Source organism: Seriola lalandi, unplaced genomic scaffold (genome assembly GCF_002814215.2).
Source record: "Seriola lalandi dorsalis isolate HSWRI2012SDOR001 ecotype SW California unplaced genomic scaffold, Sedor1 jcf7180002054981, whole genome shotgun sequence".
NCBI lineage: Eukaryota > Metazoa > Chordata > Actinopteri > Carangiformes > Carangidae > Seriola > Seriola lalandi.
The window spans coordinates 2,107,111-2,134,150 of NW_019525661.1; the positions used below are offsets into that span (position 1 = coordinate 2,107,111).

General features: G+C 38.3%; 1 protein-coding gene across 1 annotated transcript in view; it reads right to left on the bottom strand.

The window, feature by feature from the left end:
* Positions 1-6,925: 6,925 nt before the first annotated feature.
* tox (thymocyte selection-associated high mobility group box) overlaps positions 6,926-27,040 on the bottom strand; it is a 60,957-nt gene continuing 40,842 nt past the window's right edge. Inside the window, exons 5-10 of the mRNA XM_023398265.2 lie at positions 25,393-25,638; positions 22,631-22,867; positions 21,827-21,907; positions 20,272-20,760; positions 14,946-15,106; positions 6,926-8,284 (exon numbers count right to left, since the gene is read on the bottom strand). Of these exons, the coding sequence (XP_023254033.1) occupies positions 8,245-8,284; positions 14,946-15,106; positions 20,272-20,760; positions 21,827-21,907; positions 22,631-22,867; positions 25,393-25,638 (1,254 nt within the window). The 3' untranslated portion in view covers positions 6,926-8,244. The remainder of the gene's footprint in view (positions 8,285-14,945; positions 15,107-20,271; positions 20,761-21,826; positions 21,908-22,630; positions 22,868-25,392; positions 25,639-27,040) is intronic.

Below are 27,040 nucleotides of genomic sequence, written 5' to 3' on the forward strand. Positions count from 1 at the left end.
AGAGTGAATGAAGTTGTGACGGTCTCCGCTGAGACAGAGGAGAGGAGAAGCTACTAGCCCTCTCTCGCTGTCACTTCTAGTCGCGTTGCTCTCCTCCCCAGTAATGTTAAATTTAGCACAGAAAAAAACATAATAGTGGTAATTTAAATAGCGGTTCATGGGATTTATTAACCCTCAGGGGTCCCTCTGTCCTTTTTTGGACATTTTCTTCACTTTACTTTTTTGATTTGCTGATCATTTTGGCTGTGTTACAGCTGAAGGTATGGATTTCTGCAAGAAAGTGTCTTTTTTAACCACTTCAGTTCTGCTCAAACCTACCAAATGTTTATTAGTTTTCAGGATTTTAACCCTTTAAATGCCAGTTTGAAGACATGTTGCCTCTTGTTTTATTAAAAAAAAAAAACAAGACAGAATATGAGATATTTCCTAATACATGATTGAGGGATGTGACATTGTTTTATATCAGTCTTTTATATCAAGACATTTCTCAAAACCAGAATATGATCAGGGTGACTTTTGAACACTGGAAATAAATCATGTACTCATCCCGGCAGTAGCCCCCGTGGCACTCAAAATTTCCCTGGAATTTTCTAGTATTTTATTATTCTTACTTCTTCTGCCTTTACACAATCTTGAACTACTCTACTTTTTTGTACAGAAACCATTCAACTTTCAAAACGTTCAGCTTGTTCTGTACATCCGATAGGATGTATACAACTTTTTTCTACTATTTTTTTTTTTTTAAATATTAAGCTTTTTCTGCAATTTTTTTGCCATCAAATGAATGGAGAGACTGTTCAAATCCTTTAAAGCTTAAGCCTTTTTGAGCTTCAGCTACTTCAGCATACTTTCAGCTAGAGACTTCATTCAAGCTTTCAGTTATTAAACTTGTATTCAACTTTTTGATATCTTGTACAGTTTTTGAATTTATCACAATTTCAGATCATTTTTGAGTTTATAATGGGTGTGTATTGCACGGTATGTTGAGGGCTAGGAATGCTTGGCTAGGAATGTTGAGGACAGACACACACAGACACACACACACACACAGAGAAAGCTGTTTACAAGTTAGTACTCATAGAGCGAGATGACGGTTCAGACTGGGCAGAACAACAGTAAATACAGCAGCAGACATATTGAGTTTAATCAGCTCAACCGGTGTTGTAGAGCCTTCTTTTACTTTCCTTCAGTTGTTAACTACTCCTGTGTAGCGTACATACCTGGCCTGGCATCAGTCAAAAGCCATTAAGGAAGTTCGTTATAAGGACATGCAGAGTTACGGACCCCCAATTGACACTTTGCGACTCTTTCCACCATCAAACTATCAGATTGATAGGAAACAGAGACAAAGGACCCCTCTTCCACAAACAGACCATGCTGTTAGCATGGCCGAACGACACAGAACCAGACCAAAGTTCAAAAGGTCAGCTCCAGAGGATCAACCTATGGACATCAGACAACTGGAGAAGTGATATTTGATTGTTTCTTGTATAGGACAAGTAACAACAAAAAGGACTGATTAACACTAAGGTGTGAATCCTGGCCTGTCTGTGCCATGCATGAACACACGCACACACACACACACACCAACCTCCCTTCCTCTGTCCCTCTAGATAAGAGTCATAAACTACAACCCACATTCCAATCCTGAGTAGTGACCAGCAGAACTCTCTTCACAGACACAGATCAAAGGATGAATGTAAAATTAAATATCTAACTGTTCTCTAACTCATGAGATGTTCCAATGCAATAGTTTAACCCAAACTTTTATCCCATAGAATGTTTGAAATGTAACATGTAGACTTTTAAGACAATGTGCTTCATTTGACCATACTGTCAGCATCCTTCACACAAGGTAACACACTACATGACATCCAGAATGTGCATATTATTATTATTACAGTCAAAGAACAGCTGTGTAATCCATATGTATCGATTATTAGCTTTTGGAAATGTTTATATTGTTGTTTGATCAATTAACCACTTGTATCATAATTAATTCCAGGTTTGAAGGATGTAATATGAAATCAACACTCCTATTACTCCTCTCTGCTATTATTAGTGCAAGTAGTTTTATGTTATTCCATTTAATGTTTTGTGGTCATGGTGGAAGAAGGATGTGCAAGTTTATAAGTAAACTGTAGATTTAAACTATTCTAAAGTTCAGTAGAAAATTACTCTCTTCTCCAAGTGGAAACACAGGAGAAGATGGGTGACGCCCCTGAAACATGTGCCAGCCCCCAGGGGATAAAACAGTCGTGAACAATTCACACATTGCCAAAAAAAAGCCTATACCTATTTTCTAAGCATATTGCCTATCCTAAGCCTGTTCAGAAGCCAAAACCAGGCCTAAGCCTAAATCAGGATGACAAGAAGATGCGAGAAGCGAGAAACTAGAAGCTGAGAACTTTGCTCAAAGCTCAGAGTCCCGGCTCAAAGCCCGGCTCTGTAGCCATGTAAACTCTTAGCTCTAAGCTGCTCGCCACAAACTCATGACTCTTAGTCATTTTTGCACTTTTCGCGTCTTTTATTTTTCTTTGCCACAAGCTCCAAGTAACATGGTTTTTGTCTACATGCACGATCTTTTATTTTTATAAGCCAAGTCAAAACCAACTGAACCAAAGCAACAGAAGTGCCTCAGAGTAATTTTGTAACTTTTAATCATCATCATGTTTTCCTTTTTGAAGATTTTGACAACTTTAGAGTCATCTGGTCAACGCCAGTCTCCTCTAAAGTTATCCAACCAAAGTGAAGAGCATTAGAGTTTATTTCGCATCAACCCACAAGAGACACCAGCAGAGACACCTCTGCACGACCGCCTGCAGAGAAGCCGAGCAGAAATCAAGAGTTCCCGAGACAGAAAGTCTCCTGGCAAACTCCACCAGAGCTGAACCGCTGAAACACCGGCAGTCCTGTTGTATTCTTTTGACGTAGAGACTGGAGATCCATTGAATCAAGAAGTCATGGCTTCCGATATGAGATTGATAAATTTGGCAATGAAGTAATTCATTGTTGTCCTCCTAGAGGACTGGTGCCCCATTTCAACGAGAGTAAATCATTAAATATAGCGTTAACGCTACACCTGCATACTTTTTGCTACATAAACTGTTCAACTATCAAAACATTCAGTTTCTTCAGGAGATTTATCCTTTCTTTGAACTTTTGATAATATTCATCATTTTTGAAATAATAATCTTTTTCTGCAATTTTTTACATTTTTAGTGAATGGAGACGATGTTGAAATGCTTCAAAACTTCAACATTTTTGAAATTCAACTACTTAAGCATACTTTCAGCTACAGACTTTGTTCGAACTTTAAACTGTTCACAACACTTCCAGCTATTATGAGATTATTTAGCTTATTGATTAAAGTTAATTTAATTTGAAGTTTCTACTGTTTAGGATGCAGTTCATTTTTTATCATCATTACTTCACGTTTTTAAGGCATTTTATTCCTACTTCCACCTTTGGCAGTAAATAATTTGGCTTTCAACTGTTTCAACATTTTTCAGTTCTAAGCCTTTGCAGATAAATTACTTCAGCTTCTCCAGTAAACATTTTGGCATCTAATTTTTCAAAGCACTGTTCATCAGTTAATATGAGCTGCTTTTTCAACTATATTAGCATTACAAGTTTTGATTTCTTCTTTCTTTGGTTTTTATTTTTCAACCAATTTGGGCCATTAAGCTTTCAACTAACCTGTTTTTTACATTTTGTATATTTTGTACAGTTTTGTGCTGTTTATTACACCTTACATCAACTATTCAGACCTTTTCAACCATTTCAGGACATTCAAACTCCAATTCTGCTTTTCAGCTATTTATTCAACTACTTCAGCTATTGCTTCAGCTACTTCAGCTATTGCTTCAGCTACTTCAGCATTGCTTCAGTAGTTGCTTCAGCTTCAACTATCATTGTGAGGTTATTTTGGCCAGTTGTGACAGCTTCAAAACACTTTTTGAGGGACACCTGCAGCGACTGAGGTCAGGATAAGTCTTTAAAACATGAATGAAACTGAAAGTAATGTCCTTTGTACAGAATGAAACTAGAGGAATGAAGTACCAAGCAGCAGGCACATTCAGAATTTATCCAGGAATTTTCTACTTATTATTATTATTTATTAGTATTATTGATAACAATATAGTTTTTATATGAATATTTCCACTATAACAATTAACAATTGAACGCAGATACTATAACAGCATTACCTATGGCTATAACTGTTATTATTTTAACTGTTGCAATAAACAATCAACACAATTTTGATAAAAATTTCCAGGGACCCAGAAAGTTAAACTCCTGAAGAAATAGCTGGCTAGCAGTTAAATGCTGATTACATTCAATAGATAGTTGCTAACTTTGTCGGTCAGCTGTATGATGCTAGGCAGGTGGTGCACAATGGGTTAAGAACGTTTTCCTGAAGACATCTGCTAATATTACTAGAAATCAGGTTGAATCCAAACAGTAAAGATGCACCCTGTAAAACAAAAACAATGTGCTGAAAGAAGCTAAAATTCTACACAGAGATGAAAGGAACCGCAGTCAGGTGACTATTCTCTGTGGGTTCCTCACTACAAGCAGTCTTTGTAACAGTCATTTTTTTTCCATTAGTTGCACACTTGAATTAAAATGAATCAAAACCAGTGTGGCTTTTGAGTTTATCGTGTACTGGAACAGTCTGCAAAATATAGACATAGTACATTGTTACACGTTTTGTAAACAGTCTTTTGTTTTTTTGCTCGGCGCACTGCATTACAATGAGTTATTGCCTTCATGCAAACTCAAAACAACAAACAACGTCAAAAATATTACTGTGACTCCTGTCTAGTATCATTGTGATAACCGTTGGGCACAAGTATAAAAACACCTAAATGCAGCACCATGAGGTCTCTACATGGACCGGTAAATTAGCTTTAGCTGCTTACAATTAGCTTCATGGCTAATCTACACAGATAACAACAAATACACCATAAACTTACACAATGGGGATGAACGGTCAATTTTCCCACATTCTCTACAACCTTGCGGACTTAATACTACAACAGTGTCAAGTTATTAGCCGTTTTATACTTGCTCACCTGCAAAATATAGACGGTACATCGTTACACGTTTTGTATACAGTCTTTTGTTTTTCGCTTTGGCGCACTGCATTAGTGGCCTGGCCGTGTTTACCCCTGCTAGGGGACTCTCTCTAGTGGTGGAACAGAGGAACAGCTTCTCTTAAAGTACTATGTCTTCTTATGTGAGACTAGAGCGTCTTGTGACAACTACAGAAAACAAGACATTTTAATAACCTGAACATTATAATGAAATAAAGTATAATAATGATATAAAATATTATTGGGTGGCTTACTTTCCTACATATAACCATCTTCTTTCCCTTACACATTTTCAATATTGAGTATTGCAGCTTTAAAGCCTTTGATCTCAATTTCCAGGGACCCAGAAAGTTAAACTTATGCTTACTGTCTCTTATTTCCCCTCTAGTTGCTTATTCTCCCAGTATTCCATTGTGAGCTTGTGTGGAGGCTTACTCTAAACATATGTGTTCACTAAGAGTTGCTAACATAGTTTGATTTTCAAAATAAATAATATCCTACAGAACCACAAAATCCCAGCTTACTGTTCCCCTGAAGATCTATTGTGAACTGTGGTGGATTTCTACTGATTAACGGTGAGCTGAATTTTAAGATTGCACCTTTTAAGTGAACAAAAAAATAAGAAGGAAGTGCAGTTCCCTATTGTTGTCATCAGGGGGCAGTGTGTACCTGATGACACAGAGAAAAGCAGCTGTGGATTTATGGCAGTGATAAAAATGATGAGAGCTCTTTGTGGAGGTAAAATGTAATTAAAGAGGAGAAATACATGAGCTGCCTCAAAATCCTCATTTCTTTTTTTCACAGATGAACTCAATAATGATAAATTTGTTGATAAAACACAATCCAACCACTTGCGTATTACTGGATTTTCAAAATATGAAATGTATAAAGCTGTCACAGAAAACCTTGTGGAAATTGAGGTTTTTATGAACACTTCAGGATAGTGGTGATAATTACAAGGAATTAGATCCACTAAGAAAACTATAGAATCTATAAGAATTGTTTCTTGTTAAAGATGTATAAGCAATGTTAAAAACAAAGAGAATACGACTAATGATCTCTCTAAATGCCAGCCTATACTGACACCTGGAGACACCACCAACACCTTGTATGTTTTGCACTAATGTAACTGTCCTCAGAAATGTGTGTGTGTGTGTGTGTGTGTGTGTGTGTGTGTGTGTGTGTGTGTGTGTAAAATGCAAATGTTGAATACAAGAGAAGAAATGCCTGGTGGGCTCTCACTCACCTCCACACCACTGTATGCTTGTTCCTACTGAAGACTGAAAATGAACATAAACTATTAGTAGCCCCATCATGCTCATGTCTGTCAGAACTATAACTATCATGATGAGGATAACTGCAAGGTCCTTCTGTTTCAATACAACATGCTTCTCAATGTCTCTTAATCTTACTATTAGCAATAATTAGCAGCAGAAACAATGATGATCGGAACATCATTGCTGCTGCCAAATTTCAATCATCAAACATTACTTAAGTCAGATTCTTTATCTGGAGTCCATATATTGATACAAAAATGTATTCAATCCAATGGTATTTCAGTTTGGAACCAAGTGGTGGAATGACTGACTCTCATTTCCATCTCTACTAAAGCCACATGGCTCCCATGGCTGAAATTTGTGTGTTAAAATACATATTTTCCAAGACTTCAAAGCCTTCTGTTTTTACAGCTCACCTTCTCTGCATAAATGCAAAGGCCAAGATACAGACATAAGGTGAACTGAGTTACAGCAATGTGTATTATCATGTGCAGTTAATTAAAGCAGCATCACAAACAGTTCCAAAATAAACAACATAAAAGAAGCAGGTTTTTGAGTAATGACTGCATATCAATGCAGCACTGACTTTATTCTCGAACACATTATTAGAATCTAAAAATAAAAAAATCTTCATGATGCCCAGAGTCCTTTCATCTGCCAAAAAACACAGTAATACAAAGACATAGAGAGCAAGAGATATGTTTCTCATCATCATCATCATCATCATCATCATCATCAACGACACTAAAACAAAACTTGAACTGATTAAAAAAACAACATTAAAACATAGCCAACCCACCAATAGTTATAGTTTCTTAAATAGCTTCTCAACACAGAGAAACAGAGACAAAAGAGACCATGCAACCCAGTCCACCACTCTCTCATTAACACTTCACACACTCACACACAGTTTGGATCCAAATTATTATTATTATCAACAGACATATGCCAGGAGGAGGAGCTGTCATTCTACAAAGGAGTATTTGTGTTTCTTTTTATTTAACAAAGAATGTTTGATATTTCATTATTTCAAGGATTAAAATACATTTGTATCCTGCAGATCTGAGCCTCACTGTGAGATAACAATCAGAGTTCTTAAATCATACACAATTATTCAGCCATTGCACAGTCAAAGAGGCTTTCTTTAGCTGAATAAAGCACTGTGAATTCACTTATTATCACAGTCAGAATCATCATGTTTGTTGTCTCTACACAAACTGTGTTGTACCTAAGTCAGTACTGCATCAAATCAAAGGCTTCGTTTCATATAATTTGGGGAAACATTTTGTGAGGATCTGTTGTATTTGGTTTTTAACCCTTCGTTTGTGTGATGTGAACCTCTGACTTTGGTTGGAGAAGGATATAGTAATTATGATGTCAAGAGAAATAAACAGTTTTATGTTACAGGAATTTACACTTGCTCTTCAGAGCCTTTTTTTGGAAATTATTGTAAACACCATTTTTACTAAATTCGAAACTTTTTCAGGGCTTTCTGGAAATTACCTTTTGGGGTACATACATCTTTCAGCATGGTTCACAGCACAGTGCCTGCCCACCGCTCCTAGCTGGTGTACACATTTTCAATTTAAATTAAATGATAGTAAATGATCAGGAGAAAAAGATAAAACCAGTAATAGATGTAATAGCACTGTGGAGAGTGCACATAATATTCCATCTTTCAGCTGCTTAGCATTTTGTTTGTTTGGAGTTGTTGAACTCAAGTTTAGTTCAGGTTTAGGTGGTCTCTTGGTTGGTGGAGTCCTCCTTGGGTTAAGGTTGGACTAAACTGGCCTGTTTTCGTGTAGAGGTGAGGCTGGAGGTTTCAATGATGTGGCAGTTCAAGGCCCTGGTTGAGATTTGTCCTGAGATTAGCTCAGATACAGAGATTTTTTATCTCTCTGAACACCTCTGGAAGAGGAGAGGAGAAACACAAAGTGAGGATGGAAAAACAATCGGTAATCAATACAGTGGATATTTACTGTCCCATTGTTTTAATACATGGGTCTGAGATGAATGTTGAGATGATGGGTGATACCTCTTGCAGCTTGCACATCACACAGTAGGCTTGGTAAATACTGCACTAACAGCATTAGTACACTAACATTATCAGCTAGTTAGTATCAGTTAGTATCAGCTAACAGTATCAACTTAGAGTATCAGCTAGTTACTGAGCTGAAAGACACATTTTGACCAATTTCCACACAATCAAGGGTAAAGCTAAAGATGGGGTCTGGGTGCCCTGGTGGCATTTACAACATACCTAACACAAAATCATACATATTTTGTAAGAAACAAATATTTTATTTGCTGACAAGCCAATGTAAACTTGAATTAAATCCAATTATACAACAGTTAGTTTCGATCAAGTAATTTGATTGGACTATTCCAGGAGTGCTGATATAGAGCACAACAGCACTGGGACTTTTAATTACATGTATCACTCCATTTTACAGGTGTTGTATTAACTGTTAATTACGTTACACTAACAGTCATTATCGTTATGTTAGATTGTAACAGACTTTGTAGATGATGAAGAAGAAGATAAATAACATTTGAATAATAGCTGCAAGCAGCATTGATTGGGCCTTTGCACTCCTTCACACCTTGGCTCACAGGTTAATATTTATTGGACAGACTGTGTGGCAGCAGAAAAGATGTATAGCATTTTTATTTGCATTCTTTACTGTGACCACTAGGTGGAGCAAAAGACCACACAATAGGCACACATGAGGCTCTGTATCAAACCTTACAATGAAAATGTCATGTAAATTAAATGATTGTCACACAAGAGTTAATTCCTGTTTCAGGAGGTGGTGCTGTGACTATGACCTAATATTACTATGCAGCTGTCTACAGTGTGAGACTGTCATCAAACATATGAAATTTGGGAGGGACTGGACAATACACAATAGATTTAAACTTACTGAAGATAATGTATGTTTGCTGTCATTCTTAGTTAGGTCCACCAGGTGGAGCCAGAGATCACGCAAGAGGCTCAAACGAGGCTCTGTATCAGACCACACAATGAAAATGTAATGTCACTCACATAAGAGTTATGTCCTATTTTCAGTAGGTGGCGCTGTGATTATGGTGCAATATTCATATGCAGATGTCTTCAGTGTGAGACTGTAATGAAACGTGAAATTTGGGGTAGATTAGACAAAGTATAATAGAGTTCTAACCACTTCCTGTTTCAGAATTCAGTGCACTGCAGAAACCACACCCTTAAGTAAAAACTCATAATTTTCACAATCTTCCATCAGGAAGGATTTTGTGACAAAAGACTGAGGCACATCAGACTTTGTATAATGGATTTAGAGCTACTTTCTGTTGAGAATTTGCTGCGCAATTACAGCCACTTCCTGGTTCATATTTTCACAATAAAGCATCATCAGGTTGTAGAATACATTTTCTGACTCTTGTTTCAAGGGTCAAATTAACCTGCTAGGAATAAAAAATGAAAAAGTAAAATATAATATTACATGTGTCCATGAGGTGGCGCTATGAGTATTACTAAATATGAACATATAGATGTGTTCAGGCTGGGATTCCTCTCAAACATATAAAGTTTGAGGTAGTTTGGACAATGCATGCTGGAGTTATAGCGAGTTGGATCGAAGGATCGAAATTCACTGTTCCCCCACAGGCAGGCTGTTCCACAAAAACTCACAGGTTTTCACGACAAGGCATCATCAAGGTCTTAAGCATTTCATGACCAAGTTTAAGGTGGATGTGGTTAACCTTCTAGGAGCAGTATATCAAAGTGTAAACATGACATTTCCTGAATATGACATGACATTTCCTGTTGCAACAAGTTATCACTGAATCACTAAGAGTATCACTGAATATGAGCATATGAATGTGTTTTAGGCAGGACTCTTATCACACACAGAAAGATTGGGGCAGTTTGGACAATTTGAGTTGCAATGAGAGCAAGTTGAATTTTCATGGCGAATCATTGAAATTCGCTGCACCACCACAGGTGGTCTTAGGTCTTAAGATAAGTCTGACCAAAGATCCTGTCGATCTTGAATTCCCTAGGAGGAGTTTGTTAAAGTATGTGACCCTTAAATCGCCAAAATTGCAAATTTAATTTAAAATGGCTGACTTCCTGTTGGGTTTAGGGTTTGGGCGCAAGAGGCTTTTTTGCAAGTCGTGGCTAATACATGTGCCTACCAATTTTCGCACTTGTAGGTCAAAATGCGGGTATAGGAAGGGCCTCATTTAAATTTTGTAGGGGGCACTGTCAAGCCATATTGTCACGCCTATTAGTGCGACCCATACCAGATGTAAATCTTCACGAGGCCAGATGTGTGTGCAAAGTTTCATGACTTTTTGAGAATGGGAAAGGCCTCAAAGAAGGCAAAAAGTGCTCAGGCCCTAATAAACAGCGAGGTTTCAATAGGGTCTTTGCAAGCTCGGTGCTCAGGCCTTAACTAAATAATGTATGGTCGTCAGAAGAGGGTGAATGGAAGAGGCCTGGATACTTCAGTGCACACCTCCAGGTGCACTCATATGATATCGATCTGGTCAGGAAAATGTTTATGTGTTGCTTAGTCCAGTACCAGCCTCATTATTGCACCCACCCATATGCTTCACTAATCATGCATTGGCTTAAGTGAATCTCAGCTTTTGCCTCATTTATCAATTTTAAAATAATAATGCATAGAAGATTTAAATTACAGGGTTTTTTGGCTTGCATATCTAAAAGTTAATTTCAATACCAGGAATGTATTTCATAGCGTAAGACATGTTATGTAAATTTTATTAACCAATCTCTCCAGGATTTCGCTGTCTTTTTTTGGAATTGTTGCTGGCTAAAATACCTGATTTCGCGGCAGCTTTCCTTAAAAGTTGCAATGAATGTTGTGATGTTTTTAGGTGGGTTTTTTTTCAATGAAACTGCAGGAGAAAATAAAAATTGTTGCCATCTTCTTTAATAATAATAATAATAATAATAATAATAATAATAATGAAAATTTGAAGGCAACTTGTACCAGTGAGATTTCTGCCTATGAAACAGTATAATCACGAGTGGAAGATGATTGAAATAATTTTTTCTTTTCATCTTTACTGATCAACAATGTAATTCACTGAGTAGCTCACAGGCTATCAGCAGCTACTGGCATCTTTTAAGGTTTTCTTGAGTGTTGCTTGATGGGTGATTGATGTTTGGAAATCAATCAATATACCTTAAATGCCAATATGACTGATGAACTTTGACCATTTGTTTTTATCAGCTCTCTACATCACAGAATCTTTAGTGATGATCGGTATTCAACCGCTTAAAATGTGAATAAATATCAACCGGATAATGTGAACTGTAGATATTTTATTTCATCTGGAGAAAAAAAGTAGCAGAACGTCATTACGATGGCTCCAGCAGCACTACACCTACGTTATAAAACAATCTAACCCCGTTTCCATCAAGACATCGGGAAATGCTTTACAGTCTTTAACAGTAATTTTTGTTCGTATATGTGAGCCATTCGTGTCACACATATCTGCAGCTTCACAGCATGCTTCAAAAGAAAGACGTGAGTTTGGCGATGTACATCAAAGTTTAGCAGAGGGAGTGGTGATTGGTTCAAATTGCAGGAAACTATGATGATTTTTGATCAGAAGGCTTGCGGTGATTGGACAAGAATGCAAGGTTGCACAGAATTCACAGGGATTGGTTGAATTTGCTTTATTTATTGCGATCGCAACATTGCAACTTTCTGAAGGGACTGATTAACATATTTTGGACAATAGGCTAAAACGGCGTGTATTCGTGTGTGTATTCAATTAATTCCAAACCATTTCCAGGCCTGGAAAACTGTTTTTCTAATTTTATAACTTTTCCAGGAATTTCATGACCGTGGGAACCCTGTGTATAAAAGCAATGTCACACTTGAGGTTGTGATATCGGTTGTGATTCAGTCCTAGGTACGAGGCAACAGGACCTACCCCAAATCACAGCCCTGCTGATATTCTGTACAACATCAGTTCTGATATTGCTTAATTTAACAAGAACAGGACACTGGACTTCACTGTTCTAACCAAACAGACCTCAGATGTTGTAAAGTTGTTGTAAAAATAGTTGTAAAAATACCAAATATTGAAATCTACAGTCTAGCGAGCTTTTGGAGGGCAATTTAACACTGTTATAACTTGACACTCCCACTGCAGTAGTCCATCTCTTCCCTGTCTGAGCTGGTGCATTTCAGGCTACATTTCCTCCTCCTGTCCACGCTACTCCGGAGTTTTGGAGCACCTAAAAAGGACTTTCAGAAACTCTGCTGGCCCCGTTTTACAAACATGGATAATGAAATGTTACTGACCTTGTTGTCTTTGCAAGCAGCTGCTGTTTAGTTAAATTCCGCATTTTAACAGTGCAGCTGTCTTTGCTGTTCTTCATTCCTAATGTTTTTGTGTGGCTAATCATGGCTAGTGTATGTGATTGGTCATGTATGTATGTGTGATAGTGTGGATGGAGATTGTTTTAGTTTGAAAATGAAAACGTAGTAGTGTGGACATACCCTCAGTCATTTTCAGATGTTTTAATGCTGAGATATAACGTCTATTTAACTCTCATTCTAATGTCAGCTGTTAACTTGTTTTACTCAAAAGACCCAAAGTCTCTTTCCTACCGGCTGCAGTTCAAAGCAGTGACTGCAGTTGTATTCAGTGATGTTTTAAGTGATAACTTGCTCTTAGCTTCAGTGGACAGTGACAGAACAGGGGACATGGCAGGTTTTACTGTCCATTATGGATAGGGACCAGACAGGTTTGATTAAGGGTCGGAACTCTTATTATAACACAAGACGCCTATTCAGTGTTATTCATTACCTTAACCTTTGTTACCGGGTGCTGTTATTTCTATGGGCGGGTAAAAGGCATTCGATAAAATTGAATGGGAATATATGTTTGAAGTAATGAAGAAATTTGGATCATATTTTTCTTGGGTGGATTAAGCTCTTATATAAAGCACCTATGGCCTTGGTTTTGACAAACGGTCTGTTATCTGCTACGTTTAAATTGATGAATCTCAAAGACATTAAACATGATGGAGGAATCTCCCAATATGATGTCTTGGTAGAATGAACCTGATCAAGATGACAATCCTTCCAAAAATATTATATTGTACATCTATGTTTTTTGGTTCTAAAGTCTAGTGATATTAAAGATATTAATAAAGTAATGGCAGACTTTATTTGGGCCTAACGTGAAATTAGAGACATTACAGCTGCCAAACGAACAAGGTGGCTGGAGCTTATCTAACACACAATACTACATATTGTCTATACAAGCCAGAATCATATCTTCCTGGGTGAAAAAGCATTCAGATTCTGCTTGGTTCGACTTGGAGTCAGTTATACGTAAACCATTTTCTCCTGTGAACTTGCTGGATAAACAGTTAAATGAACTGCGAAAAGAGCAGGCATTACTAGAGTCTACGATCTCTATGAGAACAGGAAATTTAAAGCATCTGAATCATTGAAGGATCAGTACCACATATCAAATAAGGATTTTTGAAAATACATACAGCTCAGACATTATGTATATAAGAAAGCCAACTAGCTGTAATTTCAAATGACTGAACCACGGGGAGCTGAAATGTTTCATATCTAAATTTTTTACCTGATCTCTGAGGTTGTGACTGCGGAAAAAATAGGACATTACATCGATGGAAGAACTGATCGTTTTCTGCAGAAATGGAAGAAACCTTTGGAATCTCTGGCAATCCAATACATTTTGGCTTAAATCAGGAAAAACTCCTGATTTGGGAACATTGTACGAATCTGATCTGTGTACACATCACAATTCATCATTCAACTTTGTTTGTTCAACATTGTTTCCCTTATTATGTATGTGCTGTGCCTTTTTCTTTTCTCATTTATAGACAAGTCCTGTAACATTACATTATGTTTTTAGGGCCTGAGCACACCGAAGGGTGCGAGGACCCTATTGAAACTGTATTGATTATTATTATTCCGACCGGAAGAGAAATCGCCTTTTTGAAGCCTTCCCCATGTTCAAAAACTCCATTATGCATTGTCAAAACAGGCCGAAACTTTATAGGTATGATAAGACTCCCACCCTGAACACATCTACATGCTCAAATTTAGTAATACTGATAGCGCCACCTAATGGAAATATAGGAAGCGGTTATAACTCTATGATAATTTGTCCAATATTCCCCAAATTTCACGTTTGATGACAGTGTCACACTGAAGACATATGCATACTAACATTACACTACAGTCACATCGCCACCTAATGAAAAGACTAGGACATAACTCTTAGATTTTCTCATGAGATTTTCATGGTCTTGTCTGCAAGATAATGCGTGTTTGGTGCATCTTTCGTGCAATACGCCTTCTCCTCCGCCATACAGTCCATGTAGGAAATCTTGCTCATGAGCACGGTGTTGTGTGGTTGTGACAATGCAGGGCAACCGTGACCGGCCTCCCACCAGAATCCCCGGTGTCCGCAGGAGTGCGAGGGCCTGCTCAAAGCTGCTTGCAGCTTTAATTAAAAATTTAATTAGAAAAAAAAAATTTAATAATCAAAGACTAATACCTACCCGTTGCCATGGTAATCAGTGCTCCAGTCCAGAGAGGGGTTGTTATTTGGTGTGTGTCGCCCCATCTGATGGTAGTCCACTGATGATGACATCACTGCTCCACCATTAAGCATACCTCCTCCTATTGGCTGGTAGTCAGACTGGATGGAGGGGAGGTAGCCCTGGAATTAAAACACATCTATTTATGTAAACAGTTTATATGCAGACTGTGTCAACACACTGAAAAAAGAAGAAATAAGAAGAAAGGGTGGCTGGTCATATACAGATGTGTACTCTCCTGACATGAGCTGTGAAAATCCAAACAAACAATATTCCAGCTGCTGATACACAGTGATGTGTGATACCAGAGGAGCAACGCTACTTCAGTGGCATAGCAAGATGCATTTAAGTGTTCTTGCAGTATTGGTGGTGCTGGAAGCAAAGTGAAATTCATTTCATGAAAGTTGGTGGATTTTACTTTCTGACTCAACTGAAAGTTGAAGTTGAGAGCATCTGATGACAACACATCCAAGAAAAGTGTGAATTTGGTTGCTGGCAAAAAAGCCTTGATGTCTCTTAAAACCAGACAAAGTTTTGATTTAGATCTAAGGTTCTCAGACTGTGAGTCACACATCTCCAGGGGACAGGTGCCTGATGGTGTTGTAAAATAACCTGAAGTTACTTTTTGTAGTTTAGCTCACTGATTTACTTCCACACTCTCAACAGTTAAGTGGGATTTATTGCCCTGCTGAACTGCATGTCAGATAGTCAGATAGTGTCAGATACCCCCTCTCCCCACACCTTGTCGATGTCTGATACGTGTCAGATGATCAGACAATTACACTCACTTCATGCGCTGACTGACCAGCTGTGCAGACGTGAGAGAGGAGCCAGGCAGTGTACTTTCTAGCTCTCTTTCTTCGCTGTGGAAGTTTTAATGTCTTTGGGTCTGAGCTCTGCTTCACGAGTGGGACACCATAATGTTGGACCTACGACTGTCTATCAATTTATTGGCTATCATAAATTAAGAAAATATTAAAAAATATGAATGTTAATTAATAACTTTATAATGTATTAAAGTCCTCAGGGGCATCAGCCTAAAAACATTGACAAAATAGCCCATATCGGTTGAGTCCCAAATTATTACTATTTATCTGGACCTCTGATTAATAATTAACTTAATAACTATAACCAAATTACCATATCAACAGTAAGTAATGGTTGAAGGATTGGAGCTTAGATTCATTATTGAGTCAAATCTAAACACAAAGACATATTTGGTTGGACCACAACAGCAGGGTCAGCTCTACAATCATGAACGTCCGACAGAGCCTGGTAAATAAGAAAGATATTCTGCTACCTCTAACTTTCTGTGATCATTTGATAAGTAAATATATCTGAAATCACAGCACAGTTTTTGTGTTTAATTTATGTTTGGTGATTTTTTCAAATGACAAAGGCAGCTCCTCTGCCTGCCACAGCCTGAGGGAATCACAACAACATCCACACTACACATCTGTATGATGTTTATTATACTGTATACAATTGTTTTATATTGTATTGAATTATTGTATGAATTATATGAAAATCAAACAATGGACTGATCAGTATATGACACATTGATGATAATTAATGTATTTCAAGATTTTGTAAACTGCTTTGGCAACATGTTTTTGTTCATGCCAATAAAGCCATTTGAATTGAAACAAATTGAATTGAATTGATTTGAATTGAATTGGATAATCTGTATATCCTTTGCAAACAATAACTGTTGAACAAGGACAGCTAATTTGGCATATTAATCATGACACTATGCCAAAATGTGTGAGATTTTGAAAGTAAGAAGTGAGAAACACACATCACAGTGTTATTGCATGGGCTTAATTGTAAGATGTTTTTACAGTAATGGTGGTTAATATTCCTCATCCTACAAAGTGGATTAGTCTATAGGCAGCTGATGGTTTTTGCGAAGCACTTCTTTAGCAAAATGGTTTCTGATTTACGGAATATGGATGAAGTCATGTATCCAGCTCAAGTGGAAAGGAAACAGAGCAGTTGCAGGTTCACCAGCGGTAATTACAGAGTAATTGCCAGGAGGGAGTAGGAAAGCTGTGCAGAAGTGAAGATGAAAAGGTAAGATAAGAGGAGGAAGCAGTGGAACAGGAGGAGGAGAGGGAAAAGTAGGTGAGCATCTCAAACCTTAAGAGATGGAAGAAGGGAAAAAGGAGTGAGTGTAGTGAATAAAAGTGCCAGAGTGTGAGTCTGTGTTTGTGTCGGGGGGGCAGAGAGGTAGAAAGACTGACAGAGAGAGAGAGAGAGAGACGAGACAGAAAGGGAGAGCGATAGAGTGAGGAGAGAGTGAGTGAGAAAGAGAGAGAGGTGGGGTGAGTTAATCTGAGTGTTGTGACTGAAAGAGGACAGCAGGTGGTTGGTCCCCCCCACCCCCACCCCCACCCCCCTCACCTATTCATCCATTGTTTAGCAAATTCTTCTCTCTCTCTCTCTTGACAAAGACCCCATCTGCCTCTTTTGTCTCTCTCCCTCTCTCTCCTCTCTCTCCCTTCCCCCACTATTTCTCACTCTTCACTATAAGAAAAAGTTCGGACCTCTGTCACTGTGTCCTCTCTCTTTTTTCCTTCACTTTTTTGGGTTGTCTCTTTCACTTTTTTGCTAGGAATATGGAAAATGGAGGAGAGAGAAAGGGGATTATGGGAGTGTGAGATTTAAAAGTCCACTATAAAAAGGGAGATAAAATGGGAAGAGAGACCCAGTGGAAGTCCATCCCCCCATTTCTTTAACAATTTAGAGGAAACACTCGCACCATCACACTATCTCACACTGGACTGACCACAAGTTCATGTTCATAATCCTTTCACTTGTCTTCCTCTTCCTCCTCTGTTGATTAACTGTCAACAGACTAACTGACAAGAGGACAGTGAAGGGGCAAAGGGGCTGACTGTCTCTGTCTATCTGTCTCTAATGTGATAATGTCAGACAGAAGTTGACAAAATACACCAAAAGTCTGACTAATATCCAATCAAAAATTGATGTCTGCCATTAAAAATAGATTTTACATAGGATGTTTCCAAAACTTGACTATTACAAACATTTTTTTTTACTTCTACAGTATTTCAACATATCTGTATCATCCATTTCTAAGTCAACTATTCCATCATCAACCACGCTTAATAACCATGATTAATAATTAGGGTAGGCTGGATTTATTTCCAACAACGTAAACTTTATTTAACTTAATTCAATACAGTTCTATCTTATTAAGTACTCAGGTCCACAAGGAAATGCGGATGTGTGTCCAGCCTCCATCTCATCTCCACTGTTTGCGTGTGTGTGTTTTACCTCTTCAGCCTGTCCATCCACCTCTTCTTCTGTCACACATTGTGAAAATGGGTTAAGACTGTGTTTTTTATGAGTCTAGAGAGTTGACAATGTTGTGTTAGTGCTGGAGCATGGTCTGGCTGCATCTATTGTCATTCTGCTATTGGGGGAAAAATGGTGGGCAGTGCTGAAACCAGGATGCAGCGACGGTGACCCTGCAAAATAGTGTTGTGGGGGATTTGTCTTGGTGGAACATTTGCATTTGGTCAAGCAAGCACTATCTTTAAAATGGCTAATTCATCGCAAAGATGCATGTCAACTGTGTGATTGCAAAATCCAAATCTTCTTCAAAACCTGCCATTTTCAATGTGTAGGTTGCAACTTGGAGGTTGTGTTGTTTCCCGTAGCAAAGGGGAAGCAGAAAGGGAGGAGAATGCTGCCTGAAATAGGTGCCCATTGGCAAGTTTACACCCACAGCCTACATTCAGTGAGTTAGACTAGTTTTTTTATAAACTCTGAGGTATAAAGTAAGAGCTGTGAAAATATCAAGTCGCTTACTACTGCCATCCCCCTAAATCCCTGACAAGAAGATGCTTTGCAAACCACTAAGAATCCAATCCAGTTTCTACATTGAATGGATAACCAATAGTCTTCAAAATAAAGATTTGCATAACCCCGCCCCCTTGTTGCATGCTTAATCCCAGGTGAACTGTTGTTGAGACGAGAGCATTGTCACTGAAAGCCAGCAATGAAAAATACATCAATCCTGTTGTACTGTGTCAAACAAATCACTGCACAGCCATCTTTGGACACATGACTCGACCTGTCCCAAATCAGGTCTTTTGAGGTGTGTACAGCACATTTTAAATCCAGAGTGCATTCAATAACAGGGGCGGTACAACATTGGAGTAGTTAATATATGTAACTTTAGAGAAAACGCTTTGAGCCTTGGGCGCCCATGACCCTTTTGCCGGTTCACCTGTTGTCCTTCCGTAGACCACTTTTGATAGGTACTAACCACTGCAGACCGGGAGTACCCAACAAGACCTGCAGTTTTGGAGCTGCTTGGACCCAGACCTCTAGCCATCACAATTTGACCCTTGTCAAAGTCGCTCAGATCCTTATACTTGCCCATTTTGCTGCTTCCAACACATCAAATTTGAGGACTAAATGTTCACTTGCTGCCTAATATATCCCACCGGCTGACAGGTGCCATTGTAACGAGATAATCAATGTTATTCACTTGGTCATAATGTTATGGCTGATCGGTATATGGGAAAAAAAGGTAATATTTAAGTATCTATCCCACAATGAATTGTACAAGGAGATGGAAATGCTAATGCTAACTGTAAAAAATTAAAATACTTAATTGCAAAAGACAGTACCGAAAAACTGAAAACATATACAAATCTTTTTTTTACAGTTTGTCTGACATCTGAAGGTGCAATGTATCAGTACTTGTTTTTTTTAGTGTATTCATTACCAATTGCAAAAGCAGTATAGAATAAAGATCAGAACATTGTGCACGGTATACATTCCATGTAGTATTAAATTAAGACAAAGTAAAAATTTTCTTCCCCAGTTGTGATGCAATCACCATATCAGCCAATTAGGCCTTTGCTCTAAATGCCATGACGTGAATTCTCAATCAAGAAGCCACCAAATGCAAACCATGAGCGCATGATAAATGTAAGGTAGTTCAAATTCCAAGTAGTCAATCCAAGCGACCTAAAGGTGCTCATAAAGGTCACCAAACACTTTTTCCTTATATTTGCCCTGATGAAGACCCTGTGAGGTAAAAATAGTTTGGCTTACCCCTGACCAATTGATGGCTTTTGTTCTCGCTTTACCTGAAGATAGTCAACTAAAATATCATGGCAGAAACTCAAAATGCTCTAAAATATGTCATAATTCTTTTTGTTTGCTGAATAGGGAGAGCTTGACTAACACAAGTTCAACTTACACTATTGATTGACAAACAAGTAAAAAACAGAGTCACACAGTGACTCACCTGTGTAATGGCAGGGGAGTGTGCCATTCCCAGTGAGTGTCCACTGAGCTGCTGGTGCTGATGGTGTGGACTGTGCAGTCCTCCCTGGCTATGGAGGGGAGAGGTGACCTGGAGAGGAGGGGTGGATGTCCCCACCACACTGCTGAGGGATAGAGCTCCCTGGTGGGGGATGTTGGGCCGTGGCATGGTCCCTCTGGAGGACAGACCCTGGAGCTGGGGATGGATCTGGGTGTGAGGAGGAGACAGGTGGGGGCCAAGACCAGGGCTCGAGGCATGGGAAGGATGGGATGGGTGAGGGTACAACATGTACATGCCCGGGTGCTGAGGGGGAGCAAGAGGGAGTGGGTGGGCAAGTGAGCTGGAGGAAGGGTGATGGCCTGGGTGACCAGGGTAGACTGAGGGTTTGGGTGTAAACATTGAGGGAGAGGAAGAAGAGGATGACGAGGAGGAGGAGTGGGGCAGCTTCATTTCAGATGGATCACTGTAACTCTGGAGAACAAGGAAAAGCAGAACAGAAAATCAATTTGCAGAGTGACCCGTTTACTCCTAAACAGTTTAATAGCAGTAAGTTGAACTAGACCTTCAAACAGGTATGAACGGATTAGAGTTAGGATTTTAGAGCAATGCAAATCTTTATAGAACCTTTGATCAAAATCTTGTCTAGATTCTATCTGCAGAGTTTTGTGCAGATCGGACTCAATGCCTAGGAGGAGTTTGAGGAAGTAGGTTTGACATATTTCACGATTTTGTGAAACAATATGATAGGAGAAAATGGGCGTGGACTATATCATTAGATTCAGCTACTTTCAGTGAACAAGATAATGTAAGGTTTCTGAATGTGTGTCATATTATATGGGAGTTAGAGGCCAAACATCACAGCATTTAAAACAAAGTCTTTTGTCGTTTTCATGTTAATTCAGTTGAATATTGTGATAAATATGGAGTGACGGATTGATAATTGACCATAGGTTGCAGTTAGGCAAAAATTTCTCAGAATTCAGTGAATAACCAGAACAAAGTTCAGCTCTGTGGAACCTATGGGTGATTTATTACGAATTTTTGAAATTTGAACGGTGAAACATGGTGAATTTTGATTTTCTGTGATAGGCCACCCTCACTTTAATTAATCATTACCAAAACTTAGGCATGGACTCAGGAATGATGATTAATCATACACACCAAATTACGTACAAATCCATACAATTACGAGATAAAAACTTTTCACCTTTGTGGTGCCCCCTTATTGGGGATTAGCACCAAATTTCGTAGCTACCCTCACAGTGATATCTGGAACTGGTGACTAAAGTTACATTATTTTGACAAAGATATGAAAGACGTCCTGTTTTGACCGCTAGCTATTGGGAAATGGGAACCATGCTGCCTTGCATGCCTGGGCCCCTGCCCCCTCAGTTTGGACCCCTAATAATAATGAAAATCCAAATAGAAACAATAGGGTTCTCAGCTCTGCTGGAACTAGGGACCATGCTGCCTTGCATGTGTGGTCCCAAGCCCCCTCAGGCTTGGATCCCTATTTATCAGTGTGTGTGTGTTGTACCTGTGAGACTAGGCTGGCTCTGTAGGCAGCCAGTTGTTTCAAATACTCCTTTTTAGCTGTCTCTGTCTTCTTCTTGTATACCTGAAAAACAAACATTTTACTTCTCTACAAAACCCTGAGTTTGAAAAAATAACTTGTACAAATTTATTTAATGAGCATTACGAAACTGTAAAAAACTATAATTATCGAAGTATTACTTGCCTATTAATTACAGTTTTTATTATAGTGAAAAAATCTTCAGTATATCAGGTACAACCATCATGCAAAAACTTGACTCAACTCAAAGGATCCCAAAGGTCGTTAAAATGTATCCTCTGGACATGAATGTCTCTCCAAACATTTTGTGGAACTGCATCCAGTATAGTTGTCAAGATACTTTAGTCTGAATCAAAGTATTGGTCTGACTGATACTGCCATCCTAGTGTGGATAAAAAATCTAACTTTTGAATTTTTTTATTTATTTAACAAACACTCTTTTTATGTTTTTATGTATCACATTTGAAAATCTAAGTTATCACCACATTAATGTTGATACAGCTGCATAATTACTGTAAAGATGTGCAAGAAAATCGCATTTATATACACATTATGCACACATTTACATCACATCACTTCTCTGCTAAATTATCAGCTGCAGTTACAATCAACCTGTCAGTTTGATTACTATGATATTAATTATGGATTTAATTTCATAACTATTTATTTTTCAACTTTAATTAGTATAAAGAAGCCATAATTATATTTTTTTAAGCTAATATGATCAACAACGGTGATAAGCTAGCAGAAAGGTATAGACGAATCTACCTGTTTCTGTTCCTCTCCCAAGCCATCCCACATGGACGCCACAATCTTTGACACCTCCCCAAAAGTGGCGTTGGGGTTCTGGGCCTTGATGTTGGCTTGGGTGTCTCTGAAAAACAAGGCATAGGCAGACACTGGTTTCACCGGCTCATTGGGGTCCTTTCGCTTCTTCTTCTTTGGTGTTTTCGGTTTCTTGGAGATATCTACTGCTGCCGGCCGCTTCTCTGCTCCACCACCATGCTACAAAGAGAAGAAGGTGGTTGAAAGGAATGTAGGACAATAGCTAAATTTGAAGAAATACCCTCAATGCGTTACTGAGATATCGTGTTCACAAAGCCAAAAATGTGTCTTGTGCGATGATAGTGGACTTGAAATTTGACCTTTAAACTCCTTAAATCCAAGTGAACGCTTGTTGTTGTAAGTTTGAAGAAACTCCATCAAAGTGTTACTGAGATATTGCAGTCACAAGAATGAAAGAGACTTGAAAACACAACGCCCCCAGCTGGAAGCATAAAGACTGGACGATTATTTTAGGAGTACTTTCTTTTGTCTTCTTTTGTCTTCGACCTGGCATTTTAACAGGTCTGTTTGTGTCTTTGATGACTCTCTCATCACCACCATGTGACCTCATTGTTCTTGTTTGATGTCAAGCTATTGTACAAGTCAGAGATGAACCATGGGGAAATTCCCCACCAGTCAGCAGAACTGAAGCCTTTCAGAGAGTGGTTAAAAATTATCCACACCATACACGAACACTGACTCTAGGACACCACAGCAAAAGTAGCACATCAGAGGCAGTACACACATCTGGTAATACTTTGTTTTTCTTAACAGGAAACTTTCACGATATGATTAGGACCTGTAAAAGAAAGCATTACCAACATTTATATTGATTAAAACCAAATAATTTAAAAACATTTGTTTTGTCAAATGGGCAATGAAATGTGCTGCTGAAATGCATCCCGCGCACATTCTCGTGACTTTCACCTTTACTTTCATCTTTTAGTCACAGGAATAATATATCTTGAATATACTGTGTATCCCTGTTGCCAACTACCACCCACTCATGTTTTAACAGCTATGTAACACATGCAGCGCGACAGCTCTGCTACTAGACTTTAAAAAGGAATGTTATCCAGTTGCCCCCCAACAGCAACATGGAGTTTCAATGTGGGCAACTAGACCTTGTTAGATTGCACCGCTGATGTCAGTGACAACAAAAGGCCAAGGTGACCCTGACCTGTCGGGGCACAGCAGGCTGGGGGTGGGTATCCTCTAATACGCAACAGCCCCACAACTGCCCTTGGATTTGATTGAAAAGTATGTGACATAATTAACCAGCCAGTGACAAGAACACAGAGAAGAACAAAAGTGCATGAATCTCATGTTAAATAACCAAAACTGTTCTAACTTTAGCAGAAAATTGTATGTTCCTGTAGGAACACATCACTTACAGGAAGAAGATGATGATTAAATTGAAACGACTGATTAAATGTGATGAAATATGGTTTGTGGGCTTTTAAATGAGTCACAGCTTGATTGATTAATTTTTTCCTTTATTAAATTTGCGGAAACTTATTACTGCACTGAAACTGTATTTCCCTTCTATTTTATTTGTCTTTTTGTATTTCATTTCTTTTCATAATCACGACATACATTTTTTTCCCCCTTCATTGTGTTCTTAAATGTTGGTCTTATGCATTTCTTTGCCTGGTGCTGACCCTTTAGATTAACCAAGGTTTTAAAGGAGCTATACAAATAAACCAGCCTTGCCTAATATATGTACATGTATCATTTTCTTATGAATACTAAAGGCTATTGGCTAGTATAACTTAGCGAATACTACATGATGTGTAACTTTGCAAAAACAGCCACTGTTTGTTTAGGGATGTGTTGTAAAGGTAAAACCAATCTTAATTTTCTTTCCTACTGATGCTAGTATTACTTGTATACTGGCTTAAAATGTTGCCCATCTACAACGCACTGTTCTATACATAGTCAATGAGATGATAGAGCTGGTAAATATACTCAGTTGTCAGTTTATTGGGAACACCTAGCTAAAACTAATGTCCTCTAAAAGTATTGTGATTTTCTAGGCTGCAATTTGTGCTGCTGTTGAACTATGCTGCATTGTGCAAAGATGTGTGTCTGTTGTTAAGCCTACCCTCATTAATTTAGATGGAATTGAAAAAATAATAGGAATACCCTTTCAATATAATACGGTGCAGTTCAACATCACCACAGACTACATCCTCCAAAATTATCTCACAGTTGAATCTACACATTCTTACCAGTTTCAACAAAAACTCAACATTGAAACCTTCATGACAAGTAGAGTTATTGTAGGACTGTTGTATTGGACTGCATTAGTTTTAGATCGGTATTCCTACTAAACTGTGTATCATTCAGCAGCACAATAGTGGTTTCATTTCCCCAGAATATGATCAGTCAGTTTGGTGCAGAGTGCTTGTTTCAGTGTGAGACACCAAACAGTGATTTCCATCTAGTTGATATGCAGGGAGAATGGGTGTATTATGACACATAGCATTAACATAACAACTCTTCACTGTCTAGACACACACACACACACACACACACACACACACACACACACATACATACACAACAGAGAAGACCACAAATGGCTGTTACAGCTTAGCAATATATGACTCAGTAACTCATAGAAACAGGAGATAGTGTGTGTGTGTGTGTGTGTGTGTGTGTGTGTGTGTGTGTGTGTGTGTTTGTGTGTGTGTGTGTTTTACCCTGAGTCCATCATCATTCTCATCCTCATGTGCTGAACTGGAGGGAGATGGTGTGGCGGATTTACTTTCAGGGGGTGAAGGAGAATTATGGGTAATGGAGTTCCCACTCAGCCCCAGCTGAGATTGCTTGATGGTGGACAACTGACTTTGTTGAATCATGCCTGATTGGCTCCTGGGTCCCAGAGCTGCTTCAATTGGCTGTTGGCTGCTGGTAAACCGAGAATCCGAGTTAACCATCTGCTGCATCTGTGCAAAGACAAGATGTGATGACAATGAATGACTTTGATGACTTGATGGTGTTCAACCAACATCTACACAATATACCTGTCTGTCTGCGAATTATATCAGTATAACACATTTCTTTCTATTCTTTCTGTTTGTTGCCATTAATTCTTGTAGATTATCATAAAACAACCTGCACAGACATTTTTTCTAATGTTTTGAGATCACATTCATAAAAGATGAGATGTAAAGTTATAAAAGAAACTGAGAACAATTTTAAATAAAAGCTTTAATCTCCTATAATTTCTCCTCCAAAGAGACAATGATGTAAAATAAAACAGAAAGTCTTCTGGGCCTCTTCTTGGTACACTCTAAAGCTTCCCACTAGGAGATGAGACTCGGCGCTGAACATATGTCGTTCTTCTTGATGATTTGTATCACAGCAAGATTCTCCCCTGATTCTGACGACCCTGCCTCACTCAAATTTAGCTTCTCAGCAGTGAATGCTGCTGGGAACCCTATTGTTTTTGTTGTCGTTATTATTATTAAGGGTCCAAGCATTGAATGCTGCTGGATCCCTATTGTTTTCGTTCTCATTATTATTCTGTCTTATTTTTCTAAGCTTAAAAACTACTGGAGAAAAACTCCTTAAAATTGACATATTGAATGCAAATTTCGCCCACTACTCAGGCACAATAAATAAAAGTAATTGTCCGATAGGTGGCGCTATAATAATGAAGTATACATTGCAATATCCATATGTGAAATGTTCTCGAAAACGGCTTGGGCTACAGTCAAAGTTATTTTGCAAATTTGATCTCTGGAATCTTCTGCATCTTTACCCGAATGATATTCAGCTCTAAAAATGTAAAATTTTTCATCCATTTTCACATAATCAAATGTAAACCCAAAACAAACCAGTCCGAGGCTGTTTATCTGATTCTCATGAAACTCAGTCTACATCATCAACAGACAATGCTGATGAAATTTTATTGAAAGAATTTCAGTTCGTCAATCCATTTTGAAATCGTCATTAAAATCAATTTTACACCAACGCTCATAAAACAAAATTGGCTACTGCTATTGGAACCACACACCTTCCAAAGTCCTACCATTGTTATAGACTCCTGGGATATTCTGCCTCTAGGGGGCACTACAAACACAAAAATTGTATCTTTGATTTTGCTGCATAGATTCATATGAAATTCGTTAATTTGTTGTAATGATTGATTAAAGTAGCCGTGACTAATTACAAGAAATATACATTTCTAATAATTCCACCTTACAAACTTCAAATAATCACAATAGGGATCTGTTGGACTTGTATGTCCAACAGAGCTGAGATTTTTTTCAGCACATCCACTGAATGGTGATGAAAGTTTGCGTCACTGTAACCTATGGTCAATTCAGAAGTCGTTTACTCTAT